The 19,878-nt window shown below is 44.4% G+C and overlaps 1 protein-coding gene across 1 annotated transcript in view; it reads left to right on the top strand.

The window, feature by feature from the left end:
• The first annotated feature begins 2,389 nt into the window (after window positions 1–2,389).
• LOC139544613 (multidrug resistance-associated protein 1-like) overlaps window positions 2,390–19,878 on the top strand; it is a 33,752-nt gene continuing 16,263 nt past the window's right edge. Inside the window, exons 1-8 of the mRNA XM_071351941.1 lie at window positions 2,390–2,871; window positions 9,886–10,062; window positions 10,905–11,030; window positions 13,704–13,841; window positions 17,310–17,432; window positions 18,605–18,666; window positions 18,895–19,026; window positions 19,537–19,743. Coding sequence (XP_071208042.1) covers window positions 2,830–2,871; window positions 9,886–10,062; window positions 10,905–11,030; window positions 13,704–13,841; window positions 17,310–17,432; window positions 18,605–18,666; window positions 18,895–19,026; window positions 19,537–19,743 — 1,007 coding nt within the window. The 5' untranslated portion in view covers window positions 2,390–2,829. The remainder of the gene's footprint in view (window positions 2,872–9,885; window positions 10,063–10,904; window positions 11,031–13,703; window positions 13,842–17,309; window positions 17,433–18,604; window positions 18,667–18,894; window positions 19,027–19,536; window positions 19,744–19,878) is intronic.

The raw sequence follows: 19,878 nt of genomic DNA, 5'->3' as shown, positions 1-19,878 counted from the left end.
AACCCTGGAAAGAGTAGGTGTGTCCAAACTTTTGACTGGTACTATATATACACAGTATATATATAGCGGTATGTACTATAAATGCACAATACATAGACATACTGTCCTGTCTATACAGTATATACAACATCCTCATTCCATAGAGTCATTTGGATGCATCTAACTACTTTGTCATGTTTTAGAGAATTGTAGTGCTACATCCTATTACTTCACCTGTATGTGACAACAGACAGCACATAGCATCCGTGACCATAGACTACGTTACCCACACACACCAAAACATGGATGACCCAGTAATTAGGAAGGTGGCCTTTCATGATAAAAGCTAAAACTTCTCACATTTACCGTAGTGGTGCTGGTGGTCAGGGAGATATCGCTCTCCTCTAAACCCCTCCCCCTGTCACTATCACCCTGTTGCCTTATCAGCGGTGTTACAGAGCAACCCAGAGTGGAACGAGTCACACACGAGAGCAGGGATCTCAAGCACGACGACTATGACACATCTTTGACCTTTGTTAAGGAAGACACTGAAAAGGGGGCCAATGAAGAATATGAGCATTATGTCGGTATCACTCAATACATTTAGTATATATTTTTTTTATTCTATAGGCCAGAAGACGTCTTAACACCTAAAGTTACATTTAATAGGATATATCTAATTGAATTGAATTGAATTGGATATTGAATTGGATTCTACACAGACTCCAAGGGAGAGACTACCGGGTTGTGTTACCCCCCAGGTTTCACACCATGGACAGACAAGTGACCTTGAGGAGAACTGATATGTTTATGACGATGATGATTCACGTTGAAGAAAAATAGAGTAATATTTTCTTTCACGCTCTTTGGACGTGGCTAGACACAGCAGAGGGCATGGTGGGTTGCTTCTACCATGCCATCCCTCCCTCCCTCCATCCCTCCCTTCTTTCCATGTTTCTCTACTGTGGTGTCGGTATTACCAGACACTGTCATACTTTCCCCATGTGCACCATCTGAACTTTCCCTTGGGTCTTCACCAGGGTGATGGTCATCAGTTAGTGTGTCTGATGTTAGACTACCGTACCTATAAGCAGACTACAAAGACCCTTAAAGAGACACAGACACTGTTTTTATTGGGTTTTAGCAGAATATTCCATGAGGTTCAGATGGGGATGGATGTCTGTGGGGGTCAGAGTTTGTGGTGAGTTTTTTTGAAGGTTTGGCTGAGGTTCGGAGGAAAGTGAAGTGCTGCAGGGTTACTCATCCTCACATCTGGCACTCTCCTCACACAATTACTGCCCCACACACACACACATGCACGCACGCACACACACACAAGCGAGTGCACACACAGAAGCATGTGCACACACACAGACGCATGCATGAGCAAGCACACACGCACATACACAAAGACGCACATGCACTCACACACACTCACACACACACACACACACAGAGACGCATGCATGAACAAGCACACACGCATATACACTCAGAAAAGTTCCTCATACACACCCTCCAACTCCTTACACACACACTCTCCATAATCTCCTCTCAGAATTCACACCCCAAAAAACGAATCAGTAAGTTGCTGCATTCCACACAACATCATGGACGGCTATATATCTCAGAAATGACACCCTCTCTCTGTGTCAACTCCATGGTGCTGGCTGGGGCACTGATAGACTACTGTTGCCTGTGTGTGTGTGTGTGGTTAGCTAGAGTGGCATAGCACGGCTATGCCACTCTAGCTACACTCAAATAAACTACACTCAAATAAATCATTACTGTGTGTGTGTGTGTATACATAGATATAGATATATATATGTGTGTGTGTGTATATATATATATATATATATATATATATATATATATATATATATATATATAGTATATGTGTGTGTGTTCCGCTCTTGCTCAGTGTTTCTCACCTAAATGCTGGTAAGAAATTCATGGCATTCCCATGGTCCTTTGTTTACATAAATGTCACACAGCTGGACATACATATCTAGGTTATTAGGACAAGCAAGGGGCCAGGAATGAACTTTGAACTCTGAAAATCGCACCTACTTAACTGTGTCAATGCAAAAACAAAACTCCTCGTGGTCACAGAGGGAGATAAAGCTGGTACTTTACTACAGGGAGAGGACGGGTGTCGAGGGGAGAAAGGGAGAAGGGAGAGAGGGAGGAGAGGAGTGATTCTGGGTGTGGAACAAACTGCCATCCTATCAAGGGGGAGTAGCAAGTTGTGGTGTTTTGATCAAGATCCAGCAGACGTCGGAGAAAAAGAGGGGATAGAGAGACAGAGAGAGAGAGAAAGAGTGAGAGCGAGAGAGAGAGAGAGAGAGAGAGAGAGAGAGAGAGAGAGCGAGAGAGAGAGAGCGAGAGCGAGAGAGAGAGAGAGAGAGAGAAATACTTCCACCCACCTAACAGGGAGACACACTCATAAACAGCGGAGACACAGAGAGGGACTCAGAACTGCTGGAGGAGCACAGAGAGAGCACAAGGTGTCAGAGAGAGAGAGAGGAACACTTGACTTGAACACTAGAACACTTGAGTGTCTTCACTAACATAAGTATTATACTAACACAGACACACACAGTGTACCTTAACACACAGACACAAACAGTGTACCATAACACAGACACACACACAATGTGCCTTCATTGAGGAGAAGTCTCACACTGACATACACTGAGTGATTAGCCTACACCTGAGAGCAGAGATATTTTACTTCAGAAAGAGGAGTCTTGCACACAGACCCTCTCTCACTCATACAGTACCTGTGCCCATCCTGAGAAGGGATATTGTACTCCAGAGAGAAGTGAGGAGGAAGGAGAAGGGGAGTTGATGGATGCCTTTTGTGAACTCAGTGGCCTGGATCCTCTATGGGTGAGTGCATGATGGACCTCATGTTCAAAAGTTCACTTGTTTGAGCAAGTACCGGTAGTCAACTGTTTGAAATCTATTTAGAATACAGTGCCTTCAGAAAGTATTTACACCCCTTGACTTTACATTTTTTATATGTTACAAAGTGGGATTAAAATGGATTTAATTGTCATTTTTGGTCAACGATCTACACAAAATACTATGAAATGTGGAAGTGGAAGAAACATTTTTAGTCAATGTTAGAATTTATGACAAATAAAACCTTTGGCAGTGAGTCTTTTTGCATAAGTCTTCAAGCTCTGTCAAGTAGGTTGTTGATCATTGCTAAAAAGCCATTTTCAAGTCTGCCATAGATTTTCAACCCGATTTAAGTCAAAATTGTAACTAGGCCACTAAGGAAAATTCAATGTCATCTTGGTAGGCAACTCCAGTGTAGATTTGGCCTTGTGTTTTAGGTTATTGTCCTGTTGAAAGGTGCCGTTGTCTCCCAGTGTCTGTTGGGAAGCAGACTGAACCAGGTTTTCCTCTAGGATGTTTCCTGTGCTTAGCTTTATTCCATTTATTTTTATCCTAAAAAAACTCCCTAGTCCTTGCCGATGACAAGCATACCCATAACATGATGCAGCCAAACTTGTAGGATGCATTTGCAGTTTGTTTTGGTTGTGTTTCAGATTATTTTGTGACCAATAGATATCAATGGTAAATAATGTATTGTGTCATTTGGACTCCCGGTTTGGACTTTCACAGTAAATAACAATGGAAAATGTGGATGCTACCATGATTACGGATAATCCTGAATGAATCATGAATAATGATGAGTGAGAAAGTTACAGAGGCATACATATCATACCCCCCCAAAAATGCTAACCTTCCCTGTTATTGGTAATGGTGAGAGGTTAGCAATAGAGGTCTTCACAGGTCCAAAACATTGGACTCATTCCAAAATGGACCTGGGGATTTCCCACCCATATCCGATATGCATAAATACAGATCCGTTCCGAAGTGACCCGAGGATAACTAGACCCTTTACGTATAGACCTGGTATAATCCTGAACAGGTCCGATCCGAGTGATGGGAGCAGCAGAAAAGTCCTTTGTTAAGCTACTTTATTAACCAGAGCTGATAAAGTGCGAGAGGAGGGAGAGAGAGGTGCCACTCTACTAGGCAGGGGAGGGGCCTTACTGTGAGCGAGTGACACAGGGTGCAGGGAGTGAGAGACGAGTGACAACAACCAACCAACAAGCCGAGTCGCACTATAGTAGACTAATAGCTGCCATAGCTATTTATCATCAAACATGATGACGTAGTACCTGTCTTGACTGCATCAAACCGGGAGAAGCTATTAAAGCTAACTAACTTTAGCTAGCTAGGCTAATTGAGGCTGCAGTGCATGTGCTTTCTCATTCTACAGTTACAAATAACACAACTCCATTCACAATACTAAGCAGAAGTCTACATGTTGGCTCTTGGTCGTTGTAGCATATCCTTCTCCTTTAACTTTTAATTCCATCATTTTAATTCCATCTTCCATTGATTAGATATCTCCTAACTTTTGCCACACACAGAGGCTCTATTACTGTGGCCTATTGCCGCTTTGCTGACTTATGACTGGCCAACAACAACAGGCTACCCGCTCCTCTCTCTCTCTCTCACTCTCTCTCATACACCTACCCGAAACCCGTGACAATCATATCAGAGCCGACCCAGACCCGTGACATTATTTAGAATTCTGGATCCGGACCCGCTCGGGTCAGGTATTTGGATACAGGTGGATAGCATGTCTTGGGAGTATGATCTTTGGGGTATGATCTAAAACTTCAAGTTCCTTGGTGTGCAAATCACTGACAACTTGAAATGGTCCATACACACAGACAGTGTGGTGAAGAAAGCGCAACAACCTCAGGAGGCTGAAGAAATTCTACAGATGTACCATTGAGAGCCTCCTGTCGGGCTGTATCACCGCATGGTACGGCAATTGCTCCGTCCGCAACTGTATGGCTCTCCAGAGGGTGGTGCGGTCAGCCCAACGCATCACCGGGGCACACTACCTGCCCTCCAGGACATCTACAGCCCTCTGTGTCACAAGAAGGCCAAGAAGATCATCTAGGACCTCAGCCATCCGAGCCACGTCCTGTTCACCCCGCTACCATCTAGAAGGCGAGGTCAGTACAGGTACATTAAAGCTGGGACCAAGAGACTGAAAAACAGCTTCTATCTCCAGGCCATAAGACTGTTAAATAGTCACAACTAGCCGGCTCACACCCGGTACTCTACTTTGTACCTTAGAGACAGTTGCTCTATGTACATAGTGCTGCCATATGTATATAGTCATTGAATCCTATATAACTACTGCTGTACACACCTTTTCTGTTCATCTACTGTCCATACGGTCTCTACACACCATTTCGGACTCTGACATTGCTCGTTATTTTTGCGATTTGTGTGTATTGTTTTGTGCTGTTAGGTATTACTGTACTGTTGGAGCTAGAAACATAAGCATTTCCACACCATCCAACACCTTTGGGATGAATTGGAACGCCGACTGTGAGCCAGGCATAATCGCCCAACATCAGTGCTTACTAATGCTCTTGTGGTTGAATGGAAGCAAGTCCCCGCAGCAATGTTCCAACATCTAGTGGAAAGCATTCCCAGAAGAGTAATGAATGTATAGAATGTCATTGTATGCCGTAGCGTTAAGATTTCCCTTCACTGGAACTAAGGGGCCTTAGCCAGAACCATGAAAATCAGCTCCAGACCATTATTCCTCCTCCACCAAAATGTACAGTTGGTACTATGCAGTGGGGCAGGTAGCGTTCTCCTGGCATCTGCCAAACCCAGATTCGTCCGTTACACTGCCAGATGGTGAAGCGTGATTCATCACTCAAGAGAATGCGTTTCCACTGCTCCAGAGTCCAATGTTGGCTTACTTTCCACCACTCCAGCCGACGCTTGGCATTGCGCATGGTGATCTTAGGGTTGTGTGCGGCTGCTCGGCCATGGAAACCCATTCACGAAGCTGGGTTTGGCAGATGCCAGGAGAACGCTCCTGCCGACGAACAGTTGACGTTGCTTCCAGAGGCAGTTTGGAACTCGGTAGTGAGTGTTGCAACCGAGGACAGAGGATTTTTATGCTCTACATGCTGCAGCACTCAGCGGTCCTGTTCTGTGAGCTCGTGTGGCCTACCACTTCACGGCTGATGAGCCGTTGTTGTTCCTAGACGTTTCCACTTCACAATAACAGCACTTACAGTTGGCAGCTCTAGCAGGGCAGAAATGTTATGAACTGACTTGTTGGATGGTGCCACATGGGACAGTCACTGAGCTCTTCAGTAAGGCCATTCTACTGCCAATGTTTGTCTATGGAGATTGCATGGCTGTGTGCTTGATTTTATACACCTGTCAGCAACGGGTGTGGCTGAAATAGCCAAATCCACTAATTTGAAGCGGTCCACATACTTTTGTATATATAGTGTATCATGCAATTATTGTGGCAGGACTATGTATTGTTCTGCAGGGATAAATGCATCTTGGCAGAGTAGTGTGTACTGTGTAGGATTGTCTTTTTTACTAACTTCTGCCAATTTTCTATAAGGTGCTCATTGGTGGTTGACTTTATTGTCCAGAAAGAGTTCAGTTCAAACTGTCCCAGCATGCACACGTTGACACATTTAAACCTAGAGTAAGTTCAGAGTTCAGGCATACGTTTCCGAAAGTTTACATTCAAAGTTAGGTTACTGAAGACTTTCCAGGTCGACTTCTCTGCGGTACAAGGAAGGTACAGTTGCACAGTATGCATTGACCTTTCTCAAATTACATTAGAGCCATAGGCACCTATGAAAGTGCACTTAGGGCACATAGGCAGACAGGAATAATCCTCGCCAAGAGAGACCTTAGGCTACGAGGTTCCAATATCCACACTAGCATTCCACTTAATGAAGAAAGCAATGTATTGGACATGCATTCTAATCTAAGTAGAATGATGGCACCACGCTGAGCACGAGAATTGAAGTCTCAAAGAGCGTAAGCATCCTATGTGATGCTACCGTAGGTAATGTCAGGATATCTGGGAATATCAAGTTCAGCAATGCATGTGAATCAATCAGTATGTGGACAGCTGCCGGTAATCCCTAATTGTACGCATAGGAGCAAAGCTCCACATTCTGTATCTTGATTCAAAAAATGTGAGAATGGCCCTGATCCAGCTAGAAAGCCATTAGTCAATCCCCCTGTCCTCCCTCTCTCTACCCCCCACCTCTTTCTCTATCACTCAGACCTGCTACTCACATGCCAGCCTTATTCAGACACACATGTGAACTATCGTTGATGTAAGTGCACTTTTATTAGAAAATGTGAGAATGTCATTGATCCGGGAAGAAAGGTATCAGTCAATCGCCTGTCATCACTCGCTCTCTTTCTCTGTGCCTCTCTCGCTCTCTCCCTGTGTCATTCTCTCTATTCCCCCTCTCTCTTTCACACACCTGATATTCACATATCAGTTTCATTCAGGAATAGACATGCAAACACTAATTGAGATTTCATCCATAGAACAGTCTGCTACTTCTAGAACAATCTGCTACCAAGTAACATGGCATAACCGTTATATTGCCAACAAAGCCAGAAAAAACATGGCCATTATCAGTCGATGTACCTTCAGAGCTCACCAATCTAACTGTATACAAAGGTGGCCGACCTAATCTTGTGCCAGCAGCCTCTTTAACAAAGTTTCCAACGTGGGACAAGACATACAACAGAATGTTGTGAATGGGAGAACTCTGGAACATTCAAATGAAACATTTACAGGTGATGAAACATAGAACACATAACAGATATGTAGTAATTGTATGGCAACGTATGTCCCTGGGCCCGGGGCCCTAACCCTTCAGAGTAGTGCGGCTACATCAAAACCATAATCTTACTTTGGTAACAGTTCTAGTCAAACAGCTGAAAGGTGAAAAGATAATTATTTCATCCCCTATCAATCAAATGTTATTATCTTGCGTTGTGGATAATGACAATTTGACGTAGAGAATCCTGCATTCGGCAAGAGAGGTGTGGTACAGACAACACCTACTCTGCAAACTGGAGGGATTGTACTGAAACCCTGCAATTCAACATGTTTTGAAAATATTATTTTAAATCAAAACTACTCTGCAATTTGGGAGACGTGACAAAGGCAGTGATGAACAGTCCTGTCGAGACAATTACAACATTCTCTAAATGACAATGAACAGGTCCAACTTAGCTAACACCTACACTCCATATGCCAAATGGGTGAGATCTTTGGACACATTTATGCTTGCAGTGACGTAAAGTATTACAGTGAAGAATTGAATGATATCAAAAAGGAATCAGAATGTATCATTTCTCTCAGATAACTGAAAGGTGCACAACACAGTCCATGCAGGCTCTCTCTCCTCAGTTCACATCACTACGTTTGATAGGTAAAAATAGACCTGGCATTTCCATCCAAACCAAGGCCTGGAAGAAGCTGTAGCCAATTCAGAAAACGCTGAGCAAGGTGACCAAGAAAAAGCTTTTGAGTTTGTTTGACAACTTACGGTTCTTATATAAAAGTTGGGAAAGTGTTTGTTCGCAGGCCTAAATTGACAACAGGAGCCAAGGGGAGACTGTGAAAAAGACTCCCACTCATTGAGTCAATAGCCATCTAGCACTTCAGAAGAATACCTGTTACACGGAGAAAATAGTCAGTAGGTGGATGAATTTCCTCACACAGGATCTGGAGTATTTTATGTAGTAGGAGCAGAATCGCCTCTTGTGGGATAGATAAAATAAACTGAAATGAATAACACATTTGTTACAGTATAGTAACACATTTGGTGTTGCTGTTACGTAATGACCCAACATGCAGCTGTTATGAATTGTGGTCACTCTCCTTTATGCCCTTGGGAGTCTGCCTTGCCCCGCTGCTACAAGCTGCTGTGTGTGTGTGTGTGTGTGTGTGTGTGTGTGTGTGTGTGTGTGTGTGTGTGTGTGTGTGTGTGTGTGTGTGTGTGTGTGTGTGTGTGTGATTCACAATGCTGCATTGCCGCCGCTCAACAAGTCCAGCCGACCGTAGTAGTTAAACCCACTTCCTCTCGCGACTCTGCAGGCACCTCTAGCTCCTCCAGACTGCAGACTGCAGCCAGGCACCCAGCCCCTCGTTAGAGGGCTTAGAGGTGATAAACAGGGAGAGGTGAGAGTACAACAGAGCACTTAGAGGCTAAGAGTATTTTGGTGCTTTTACAGTCAGACTTCCTTCCTTTTCAGCCCACCGTCGGCGGAGGCTGCAGGCTTGCATGATGCAATCTCGCAATGTGGATTTGGCAACTTCGGCCAACAGTACCCACTTCGGTCGGCACAAACAGAATACATCCCACTGTCGTCTAAGTGTGTTTGTATCGTCATCATGTACTGTAATATTTTGACTGACTTCGCCCTTCCAAAGGGGAAAGTTTTTAAACGTGCTGGAGCCGTGGGTTAAAATATTCCAGGACTGACTCAGCTCTGTAGAAAAAAAGACAAAAAACTCCCAAGCTCCAACCAACGCACACAGATTATGTTGACTTGCTGTGGTTTCACTCTCCATTGCCTAGATACACAGACCGGGACATTATACTGTAGCCAGCGTCCAGTTTCTCTGGACTGGACTCAGCACAGCATCAAGCAGTTCATTTGACAATCCTTGCCCTCAATAATCTGTCACTAGGCTAATACCCTGACAGGAGTAAACTGTTAGACTGATATATCAAATTGACGTTCCTCAAGTTGACAGTACAGTAGGCAAAGCTTGGTTGAGTTGTATTTATTTGAACACAGCCAATTTAGAGAAATTCTGTACCTAAAATGAACTCATGAGAACAATGAACAATACACCATTTCATAAATGTAAATCTGTATTGAGTCAAGAAAGAAATGATTTCTTCTCAGTGCAGAGAATGGTGCAGAAACCTACTCCTCCACTCTCTACCATCCTAATTTTAAACTGCATATTAACGGGTCTATCTTTGTCTCTTCCAGGACTGGAATCGAACATGGTACACAGACAAACCGGACCTGACAGAGTGCTTCCAGAACACGGTGCTGGTCTGGTTCCCGTGCATCTACCTCTGGCTGTTGGCGCCCTTCTACGCCCTCAAACTCTACTGCCATGACTGTGGACGCATCCGAATCTCCACTCTCTGCACCGCCAAGACGGTGAGCCAACCCATAGAATCCCAATATGGTCAACGGTCGGTCCAATGATCACAGAACAGTGACTTGAATTGTCCATTCTAGTCATTCTATCTCTATGAGCCAAACCAGCCTGAGTTTATAAGCACATCCAGTGACCTGCAGATGCAGGGTACAAAAAGTAAAGTCATGAAAGAAAAATAGATACCCAGTAACCACACACTGTTGGATGCTCCTGTAGTGTTATTCGGTGCAACGTTTCAACCCGAAAGTACAACCAGCCTGCACCAACCAGTCCTGAGCCTTAAGACCAGCCTTAAACCAAACCGCAAGTGTTCGAGTGCACCGACCATATCTGCCATGAAATAATATGTGTGAAGTACTTTGAAAACCAAGCACCACATGGTGAGTGTTTATACAGGGCTGCCCGGGGACAAGTTCATGCCTTAGCGAGCAAGAGGAAGGGATATCAGCGGGGAAAAGCCTTGAAGGTTTAGAGAGTAATCAAGAAAGCATGGAGAGTTTACAGGACGAACGCAAGAGTTTATAGGATGGCATACATGGTGGCACTCCAAGAGGGTTACATGTACATTTAAATGTCTTGGTCCCATCTCACTTTCCACTGTTATGTTTCATGTGGTTGTACTTCAGTCTGTATAAAGTATATAAAATACTAACAATATGGAGACATGCGGCTTGACAATATGGATTGAGAGGTCCAGAGTCTCTTGAGAGTCCAGATTGTCATTTAGGTGCTAAAGATGCATGTTTCTGGTTTCCCCAGTAATCAAAACGTTTGAATCAATTACAATGACAGTACTGTAGACCTCACTCTGCTTCCCTCCCTGTGTCTGTCCATCTTCCAGGTGCTGGGGTTCCTCCTGGCCTCATTTGGCTTCGTGGAGTTCTTCTACATTCTTCTGGAGAGGAGTCATGAGATCCAAAACCACATGGTCTTCCTCCTCAGTCCCATCATACGCAGCTTGACTGTGGTAAGTACTGTAACCATCAGCAAATGTCTTTGTCTCAGCTTCTTTCTTTCTTCTTTCACGATTGCTCTCTCTCTCTATCTACTGTTTATGTCTCAGTATCTGCTGTTGACTTCTCTTCCCTGACAGTAGATCCTGGGGAGTGCTTTTCCCCCCTACCTTTATTTAAGCAGGTGAAATACATTATATATATTTTTAATGCACCCCCAGGATCTGCTGTCAAGGAAGAGAAGTCAAGAGGCGATACTGAGACATAGTAGATGGAGAGAGCAATCGTGAACAAAGAGGCTTCCCTGACAGCAGATCCTGCGGGTGCATGTGTATAGCAGCAGCTTGAGTCGTTTACTCCTGATTTACTCTTAGAGAGGGCAGGGGCTAAGTAAAGCACTCCATGACCTCTGTCCATAAACACTGTGTGACAACTTTTACAATGATTACAAAGACATACTGTACTCTACTCTCAAATCATCCTCCCCACTGATTTACAGTCCTGGGATCAGGCTGAGAAGAACGTCGGTGGAGAGCAGTGCAGTGCACTATGGGAGGTCCAGCTAGATAGAATAAAGTCCTGTTTACTACTGTGTGAGGGGGGGGGGGGGGGTATAACGTCAGATTTAAGACAGAGGTGCAAGGGGTTGGAATAGAGGGAGGAGCGGAGGAGGCCGGATGTAGGGCAGTGTGCCTCCTGTAGCTGACTCACAGAGCCATGACCCTCCTACCCATAACTCCCCTCTCCCTCAGAGGCCGAACACAAGTGCTGCACAGACTCAGTCCCTCCAAATCAGACAGTCTGGCCCACCTGTGGTCACCTCAGACTCTTAGGTCAATATCAGCAACTGTTTGGGTGAAGAAATACTGAATGCATCTCTTGTACCAGGTACACAAGGCATCCATTTTTAAAAAGGTCACTTTTCTATCACATTAGGGACCCGGTTTTGAAATCCAAGACCTTGCTACAGTTACCCAGCCATGATATTTACAGTTGATTGGTTGGTTGCTATATAAATAAGAAGCCAAGGCCAATAGATTTCTGGACACAGAACCATAATGACAGCCACCACCCTCTGGTTTCCCATACGTAAAGCTAAGGAACACTGTGTCCAAAAGAAACTACGTTATTTTGCTTGTTTCTCGTCCTCATCGACCCATATACAGTCAATGTATGGGAGAAAAAAAAATTCCACCAGACTCACCCCGGTTCGTGTTCATGGTTACTCTCCCTTCCTACCATGAGAGCTGCTTGCAAGGCACGCCATATGCTGTAATCAGCGACACCATGACGCAGAGTTATTTTTCCACCCCAATTCCCCAGACTTCCAGTATAATTACTAGGTAGGGAATTGAGTTAGGTTTTAGTAATGGACTTAGTTCCACCCACTGACTTCCATTCAAGGAAATGGGTTCCTCTCAGAAGGGAATGGCCATTTCTTGCTTGCAATGTGGTTAGTTAGGCAACAGTCCAAGCAGCATAGAAACCGGGAAATGAACCTGACATCCAACCACACAGCATAGATCTTTTTCTATACAGTGTTTCTACCTAGCCTGGTCCCAGATCAGTTTGTACTGTCTTGCCACACTATAACCTTTAGGAGTTGTCAAGGTAGCACAAAACTATCTGGGACCAGGCTAGTTTCTATGGCGTCGTTGATCTATCAAGAGTTTATACTGGTAATTATGAAGCTGGAGGCCGTTTCTTTGCCTGCAATGTGGCTAGTCAGACAATAGGCGTAGAAACTGAAAATTAACCCAACAATCACCATATTTATCTCCACTCTATAGCATACATATAGTGTTTCTATGGTGTTGTTGATCTATCAAACGTTAAATAATGATGGCTGGTTGCTTAAAAACAGGACCGTTTTTAAGATCTGATGGAACCAGTATGGTATCTATTATGCAACTCTATAACCACACTCTCCTTTTAGTGATGAGCTGGCGAGGCTAGATGACTTCTCAACTTGACCAAACTACAGACAGTCAGAGATAATTACAGCCAAAACACAGTCCGTGGAAAGACAAGGGATTTTTCGGATAGACACTGGTGCCCCAAAACATGGAATCAGTCCTGTTTTATCTACTTATTTTACGAAACCTTTACTTAACCAGGCAAGTCAGTTAAGCATGTTATTTTATTTACAATGACAGCCTGTATTCAAACAAAATAGAAGAGTTCAGAGACATTTTTGAATAAAAGAAAATGAATATAGTGCAATTAAGGCAAAAAGCAATGCATGGACGGAGGGATGGAAGGAAGCAGGGGTGGAGGGCATAGTACTGTACATCTGTTGTTTTATTGAAGGAAGTCAGCAGGATAACAGCTGCGTCTGTGGTCAGGGAAATCCCAATCTAACCTTTCTCCAAAACCAACAAAAGCCAAATCCAATCCGTACAAATATTTTCTATTTAGCCATGGATTCTTCTCAGCCCCAGAGAGACTACTGGGAATGACAGTGAATTCTGATACAGAGGATTAATTGAGGGATTCATTTTCATCTTCAAAGTAATAGTTGTTGAGTTTCAAAGTAGACTCGTTTGCCAGTCCTCAGTCGGGGGTCTCTCCTTTCAAAACACTCACTTGACTTTCACTGTCCGTTGTAAAGTCATACTGATCTCACTGTCACTCACTGTCGCACTCTCTCTCCCAGTCTCTCACTCACTCTCTCACTCTCCCCTCAGGTCCTGGCCATATGCATCATCCAGTTGGAGAGGATACGAGGCTGTCGTTCCTCCGTCTTCCTCTTCCTGTTCTGGGTCCTGGCGGTGGTGTGTTCCCTGGTGCCCCTACGGGCAAAGATCCAGCTGGTTATGTACGAGGTACGTTAGTAGTAGAACATGACTTTATTCTCCATGTTCTATGGGAGAAGTAGCAGGTGTGATGACACAGGCACTAACATACTCAGTGTCTGCATGACTGATGTTACAAGTAGTCAAGATTATTCTCACACGCTATGTGAATGAAGGTTAATAGAGACTACTGTCAAAACAGTCATGACACACAGTAATTTTGGAACGTAGGAAACAATTTACTTGGATGAATATGCTACGCCTACATCCTGACTGTTATGTCTGCTTAGGTTTGCACTCAGTGACCCCGCAGAACCAGTTTGCCTGAAGGGTTGTCTAGGGTCTAGGGTTGTCTACCCATAGTCTAGACTTAGAGACTAGAGAGCGCATTGCTTGATATAGAGATGCTGTTGTGCCTGCTAAGCTTTATTCGTAACTCCACAAAATGAACCAAGGGTTTTCTAGTCTAGACTTAGCATGACTTGGGTTTAAATGCATTGCCTCCCCAAAGTCGACAGAGGAAACCCTGCAGTGTTGGTATGGCGGATGACAGACACCGCCAACTCTCGTCTCCCTTGTCTCCCTAAAGCCTCTGTAGATTGCTAGACTCCCCTCCTCTCATCCGGTGTCTCTTCCTTACAGACACTGCAATCATTGTCCTCGTATTTGTCACAACGGTAACAGCATTCGCATTTTTAGAAACACACGCATCCATATCACATCCTTATCGCCTCCAGTATGACATTACCACACGTGGTGTTTAGGCCAGCGGTAATGACAGCTCTGAGGTAAAACCGATAGTGATGGTGAGACAACCCAACATGGCAGCCCAGGGTCAGACCAGAGGCACGTCAGCACCACTTTATAGGCAGGAGCAGCCAGCAAACACCTACTGGGACCAACCTACTGGGAAATACAGTATTTTGTATTATCCTCTCAACACAGTCACATACACCGGGAGAACAAAACATTAAGAACACCTTCCTAATATTGAGTTGCACCCCCTTTTTCCCTCAGAACAGCCTCAATACATCGGCACAAGGTGTTGAAAGCGTTCCACTGGGATGCTGGCCCATGTTGTCTCCAATGCTTCCCACAGTTGTGTCAAGTTGGCTGGATGTCCTTTGGGTGGTGGACCATTCTTGAAACAGACTAGAAACTGTTGAGCGTGAAAAACTCTGATTGGATTTAACAGGTGACATCAATAAGGAACCATAGCTTTCACCTGGATTGACCTGGTCAGTCTGTCACGGAAAGAGCATGTTTTGTATACTAGTGTATAGACGGACACATTTTCAAACGTGCACACACGTGGCCACCAGCACTGATCATTTGGACAAACTCAGAGAAGAACTTGGAGACAGCTCTTCTGGTAGACTAGCAACGACATTGGAAGTATCTCAACATGAGACATTTCACTGCAACGGTAAAAGGACTGAGTGTACAGAGCTCATGTTTGGTTTGGTTTTGCAGACCCAATTCCCTCGGCTCGTTGGTCAGACCAGCTGACCTATGTTTACAGGCCTATATTACCACCCACTCCTAGCCCCATACCATCCTGACCATGTTTTCACTATGCGGCCGGATCTAGTTTGTTCTCCCCATCTGCACTCTGGGCGCAACATAGTGTGAGGTTATCATCAACAACTACAGGAAACGGAGGGACGAATATTCCCCTATTCACATGGGCTGTAGTGGAGCGGGTCGAGAGCTTCAAGATCCTCGGTGTCCACATCACTAAGGACCTATCATGGTCCAAACACACCAACACAGTCGTGAAGAAGGCCCGACAATGCCTCTCCCCCGCCAGGAGGCTGAAAAGATTTGTCATGGGTCGTCAGATCGTCAAAAAGTTCTACAGCTGCACCATTGAGAGCATCTTGACTGGCTGCATCACTGCTTGGTGTGGCAACTGCTCGGCATCTGACCGCAAGACGCTACAGAGGGTGGTGCGTATGGCCCAGTACATCACTGGGGTTGAACTCCCTGCCATCCAGGACCTCTATAACTGGTGGTGCCAGAGGAAGGGCCTAAAAATTGTCAAAAACTCCAGCCAACCAAGTCATAGACTGTTCTCTCTGCTACCGCATGGCAAACGGTACAGGAGTGCTTAGTCTGGGACCAAAAGGTTCCTGAACCGCTGCTACCCCCAAGTCATAAGAGTGCTAAATAGTTAACCAAATAGCTAACCGGAATATCTGCATTGACCCTTTTTGCACTATTTTTGACTCTATGCACACACACTGGACTCTACCCACACACTCACACATACTTACACTGACACTCCAACACATGCACGCACACACAAGCACACATTCGCCACACACATACTTATCACATACAGTAATAGACATTAGCAGCAGTGTATCTATCTTGTTGCCTAGTCACTTTACCCCTACCTATATGTACATATCTACCTCAGTTTCCTCATACATCGACTAGGTACTGGTACCCCCTGTACTGTACATAGCCAAGCCATCATTGCTCATAAGCATTTCACTGTAAATCTACACCTGTTGTTTATGAAACATCTGACAATTACAATTTGATTTGATCATAAGACGTACCTGTGCGGCAGATAGCCTAGCGGTTAAGAGCGTTCAAATCCCTGAGCCAACTAGATGAGAAATCTTTTGCCCTTGAGCAAGGCACTTAACCCTAACTGCTCCTGTAAGGGCTGGATAAGAGCGTCTGCTAAATGACTAAAATGTCAAAATCACTCCAACTGCCGTTTACCATGGCTCTAACTTTCACACAAAGGGAAATGGGTAAACATTAGGTTGACACATGGGCCATCAAAAACAGGCCTGCTGGTCTCTTATAAGTTAAGAATAACATGTGAAAACCACATTTCACATAATACGTGGTTAATATCCCTGTTTTGGCTGTCTTCCATTGAGAAAGAGGGAGGGAGGGTTGTTGGTTTGTGTCTGCTTCCCCCACAATCTCTCTATTTACAGATACGGGTCGTAGCGTGACTGCAGGGAGCTTTTTACTGTTGCTTCATTTATATAAAGCCACGTATTAAAGACTTTGGTTTTTCACCACGATTTGGCTTTACGGTTCAAAATAAGCTTTATTGAGTCTCTCTGTGATCGTGGCATATAACCATATCCCGTCCTATGTTGAGTTCAAGTATGGGAAATCTTGAAATCTTTATCTGGGAAGAAAAGCTTGCATTTTGACAAACTCATGCAAACCCATACTGATGAAATAAAAAGTATCGCAATTAATGATACATTGTTTACTAGTTGTGACAGAGCATTTACATTGAAACGTGATTTCCTTGATGCCACAGTTCCAATGCTGCGTGTAACCAACCCATTTCCCTATGTCTTAAAACTCAAGAGATGCATGTCTCAGTAACCCACAAATGGTTACACAGCTATATGTTGCATGGGAAATGCAATGACAACAATAATGTTGGCAATTGTATTTATTTAACCTTTATTTACTTAGGCAAATCATGTAATATTCACTGTTCTTCTTTTTTAACAGGGTATCACCACCGATATTGTGAGATACACAGCGTTTTTCTCCTACTTCTCACTCCAACTGGCCCAGCTCTTCCTGTGTTGTTTCGCTGACCAGCCTCCAGAGGGGAAAACCGTCCTCGTCAAGGTAGGCATTAGATCAGAACGTGGGCTATATTTCACTTCCGTCAAAATGCTCTCTCCTTCCAAAACATGAGAGAATGCTTGGGCAGAGACTGGGATCGAGAATAGAAGCCATCTTGTGGTTTTCGACTTTCGTTGTCAACACACTCACTGAGTTTCCCTTTTGGTGGAAGCTCAAGTGATTCACTTCCTCTCTCTGCCCACTTTCCTATGAGGACAGTGTGAATTAATGAATGAATGTGTGTTGTCTACTCTGTCCATTCCATACACACGACTCACACACCACATGAACCATGCTACGATCGCTACACCACTACTACACCAACGCAGTTCTGTATTTATGCGGTTTACGGAATCATACTCTCTCACGGTCGGTCCAATCAAAAAAGACTCATCATCATGTTCCAACCAAACAACCATAGCGACTATAACAACTCCTGTTCTAATCAACCTGACTTTGGTAGTGGTAGCTACAGTGAAGCCTATATAGTCCATGACATGACATGATACTGTATCTTGAGAGAAAAACAAGAAAACAAACTGTCCCAAAAAACTCCGAAATGTCTCTCAGCATCTGTCCTGGTCGGCCAGCGGTAGTGAGGTTCAGAGGACTGGAAGCCACAGACTGGTGCAAGAGCCACACCCTAGTGTGTTCTCTGCTCTCCCCCACATCTGGGTCAGAGATTCTCATAGTCAGTCACAACAACAGAGAAAGCGAGGGACGGAGAGGAAGAGTGAGAGAGATGGAGAGACAGAGTAAGACCTCCGGTGAGGGGGCGGTAAAGGGAAGAGAGGTTGCCAAAGATCGAGCATGAGCACAAATTGCTAGTGTGTAGGTGTGTGTGTTCAGCATGGTGCCACAGTGACGACACGTTACCACCCAGCATGGACCTCAAATTCTCCTCCCAACCCTAGCTCCAACACTGACTCTAACTGTTTACGCGCTTTACTCCTGTACACAGTCTCCAGCTATTTACACATGCAGTTTCCACTGAGGACCACCTTACTGCATCATGCTGTTTAAACTCATTAGCATCCAGTAAATAGACTCCACAAGTACATCATAGAACCATTAAAGTCAGCCACAGAGGAATCCTATGTTTTACCAAAGCCTTTAAACATTGAGATTTACATGGTGGTCAAAGTCAGTGGCATTCACCCTCTAATCTGTTTCAGAACCCATGTCCAGTCAAGGATGCCTCTTTCCTGTCGAAGATGCTCTTCTGGTGGTTTACTGGGTAAGATGGTTTAATGAAACTCTCAAACAACATGTTGACTTGTTTGAAAAATCTTTTATACTGTAAATCTTATAATGTACGTGGGTGTTTGTGTATAACTTATACACTGAGTGTACAAAACCTGAAGAACACCTGCTCTTTCCATGACATAGACTGACCAGGTGCAAGTCAATATTAGGAAGGTGTTCTTAATTTGCACACTCAGTGTATCATCGCTGTTCCCCTCAGGCTGGTGGTTAAAGGTTATCGTACCCCTCTGGAAGCTGGAGACCTGTGGAACCTGAGGGAAGAAGACACATCGGACAAGATCATCTCTGATCTGGAGGAGGAGTGGACAACAGAATGCGCCAAACTGCAACAGTAAGAACCAATTACAATATGCATACTCTCGCCAAACTAATTCTGTAGCTTCAGAGACTCAGGAATCAATAAGCTTAATTTTATGACATTGACATTGTGGTTAAACTTCACAATAGTGTCTGCCTAGAACTCTAGATGATCGAAGTCCCTTGAGGAGCTTGTGTAGTTGTAATCGGAAAAACAAGCTGTCTCGCTATGTGACACTTAAGTCCGAAAATAGGTCAAAAGAAGTCCCCTAAGGACAGCATACTGTAACGTCGAGACACTAGCTTTGAAGATCCCATTGTTAAATTCCAAAACCTTGCGTTAAGCGCTCCTCTACTCACGTGTGAGCAGGATAATGCCTTTTATGGCTGCTGAAAAGTCTTCTCTTCACATTTTTGCATCGGAGATGTGTCAAATGAACAACCAAGACTGTTTTTTTCATCCCTTTGTTTCATATTTTAAAAAAACAGGCAACATGTAGGGCCATCAAACCCAGATGTCCTCTCTGTCTGTTTGTTTTTCCAGGCAGGAGAAGACCATGGCGGCAGGCGTGGCGCTGGGCACCAGACTGCCCGACCAGGCCCAGATACTCAGGAAGCTGCAGAAGGAGCAGAGCTCCGGCTTCTGTCTGCTGAGAACACTGGCCCGGAACTTCGGACCTTACTTCCTTACTGGGACGATGTGCATCATCTTCCACGACTTCTTTATGTTTGCCATCCCTCAGGTGCTCAGGTAAAAATGGCTAAGGGTTTGACGTTAATTCTACACAGGAGACTAAGCTCCCAAAAATCCATGGCATCACATCGTAAACAAAGCCATCGTAAACTGGGCAGCACTTGACACAATAATCCCTTGCAAGTCAGACAG

This window comes from Salvelinus alpinus, chromosome 2, assembly GCF_045679555.1.
Source record: "Salvelinus alpinus chromosome 2, SLU_Salpinus.1, whole genome shotgun sequence".
Lineage (NCBI taxonomy): Eukaryota > Metazoa > Chordata > Actinopteri > Salmoniformes > Salmonidae > Salvelinus > Salvelinus alpinus.
Note: the sequence above shows the minus strand (reverse complement) of the source record. Positions and strands in the feature narration are given on the sequence as shown.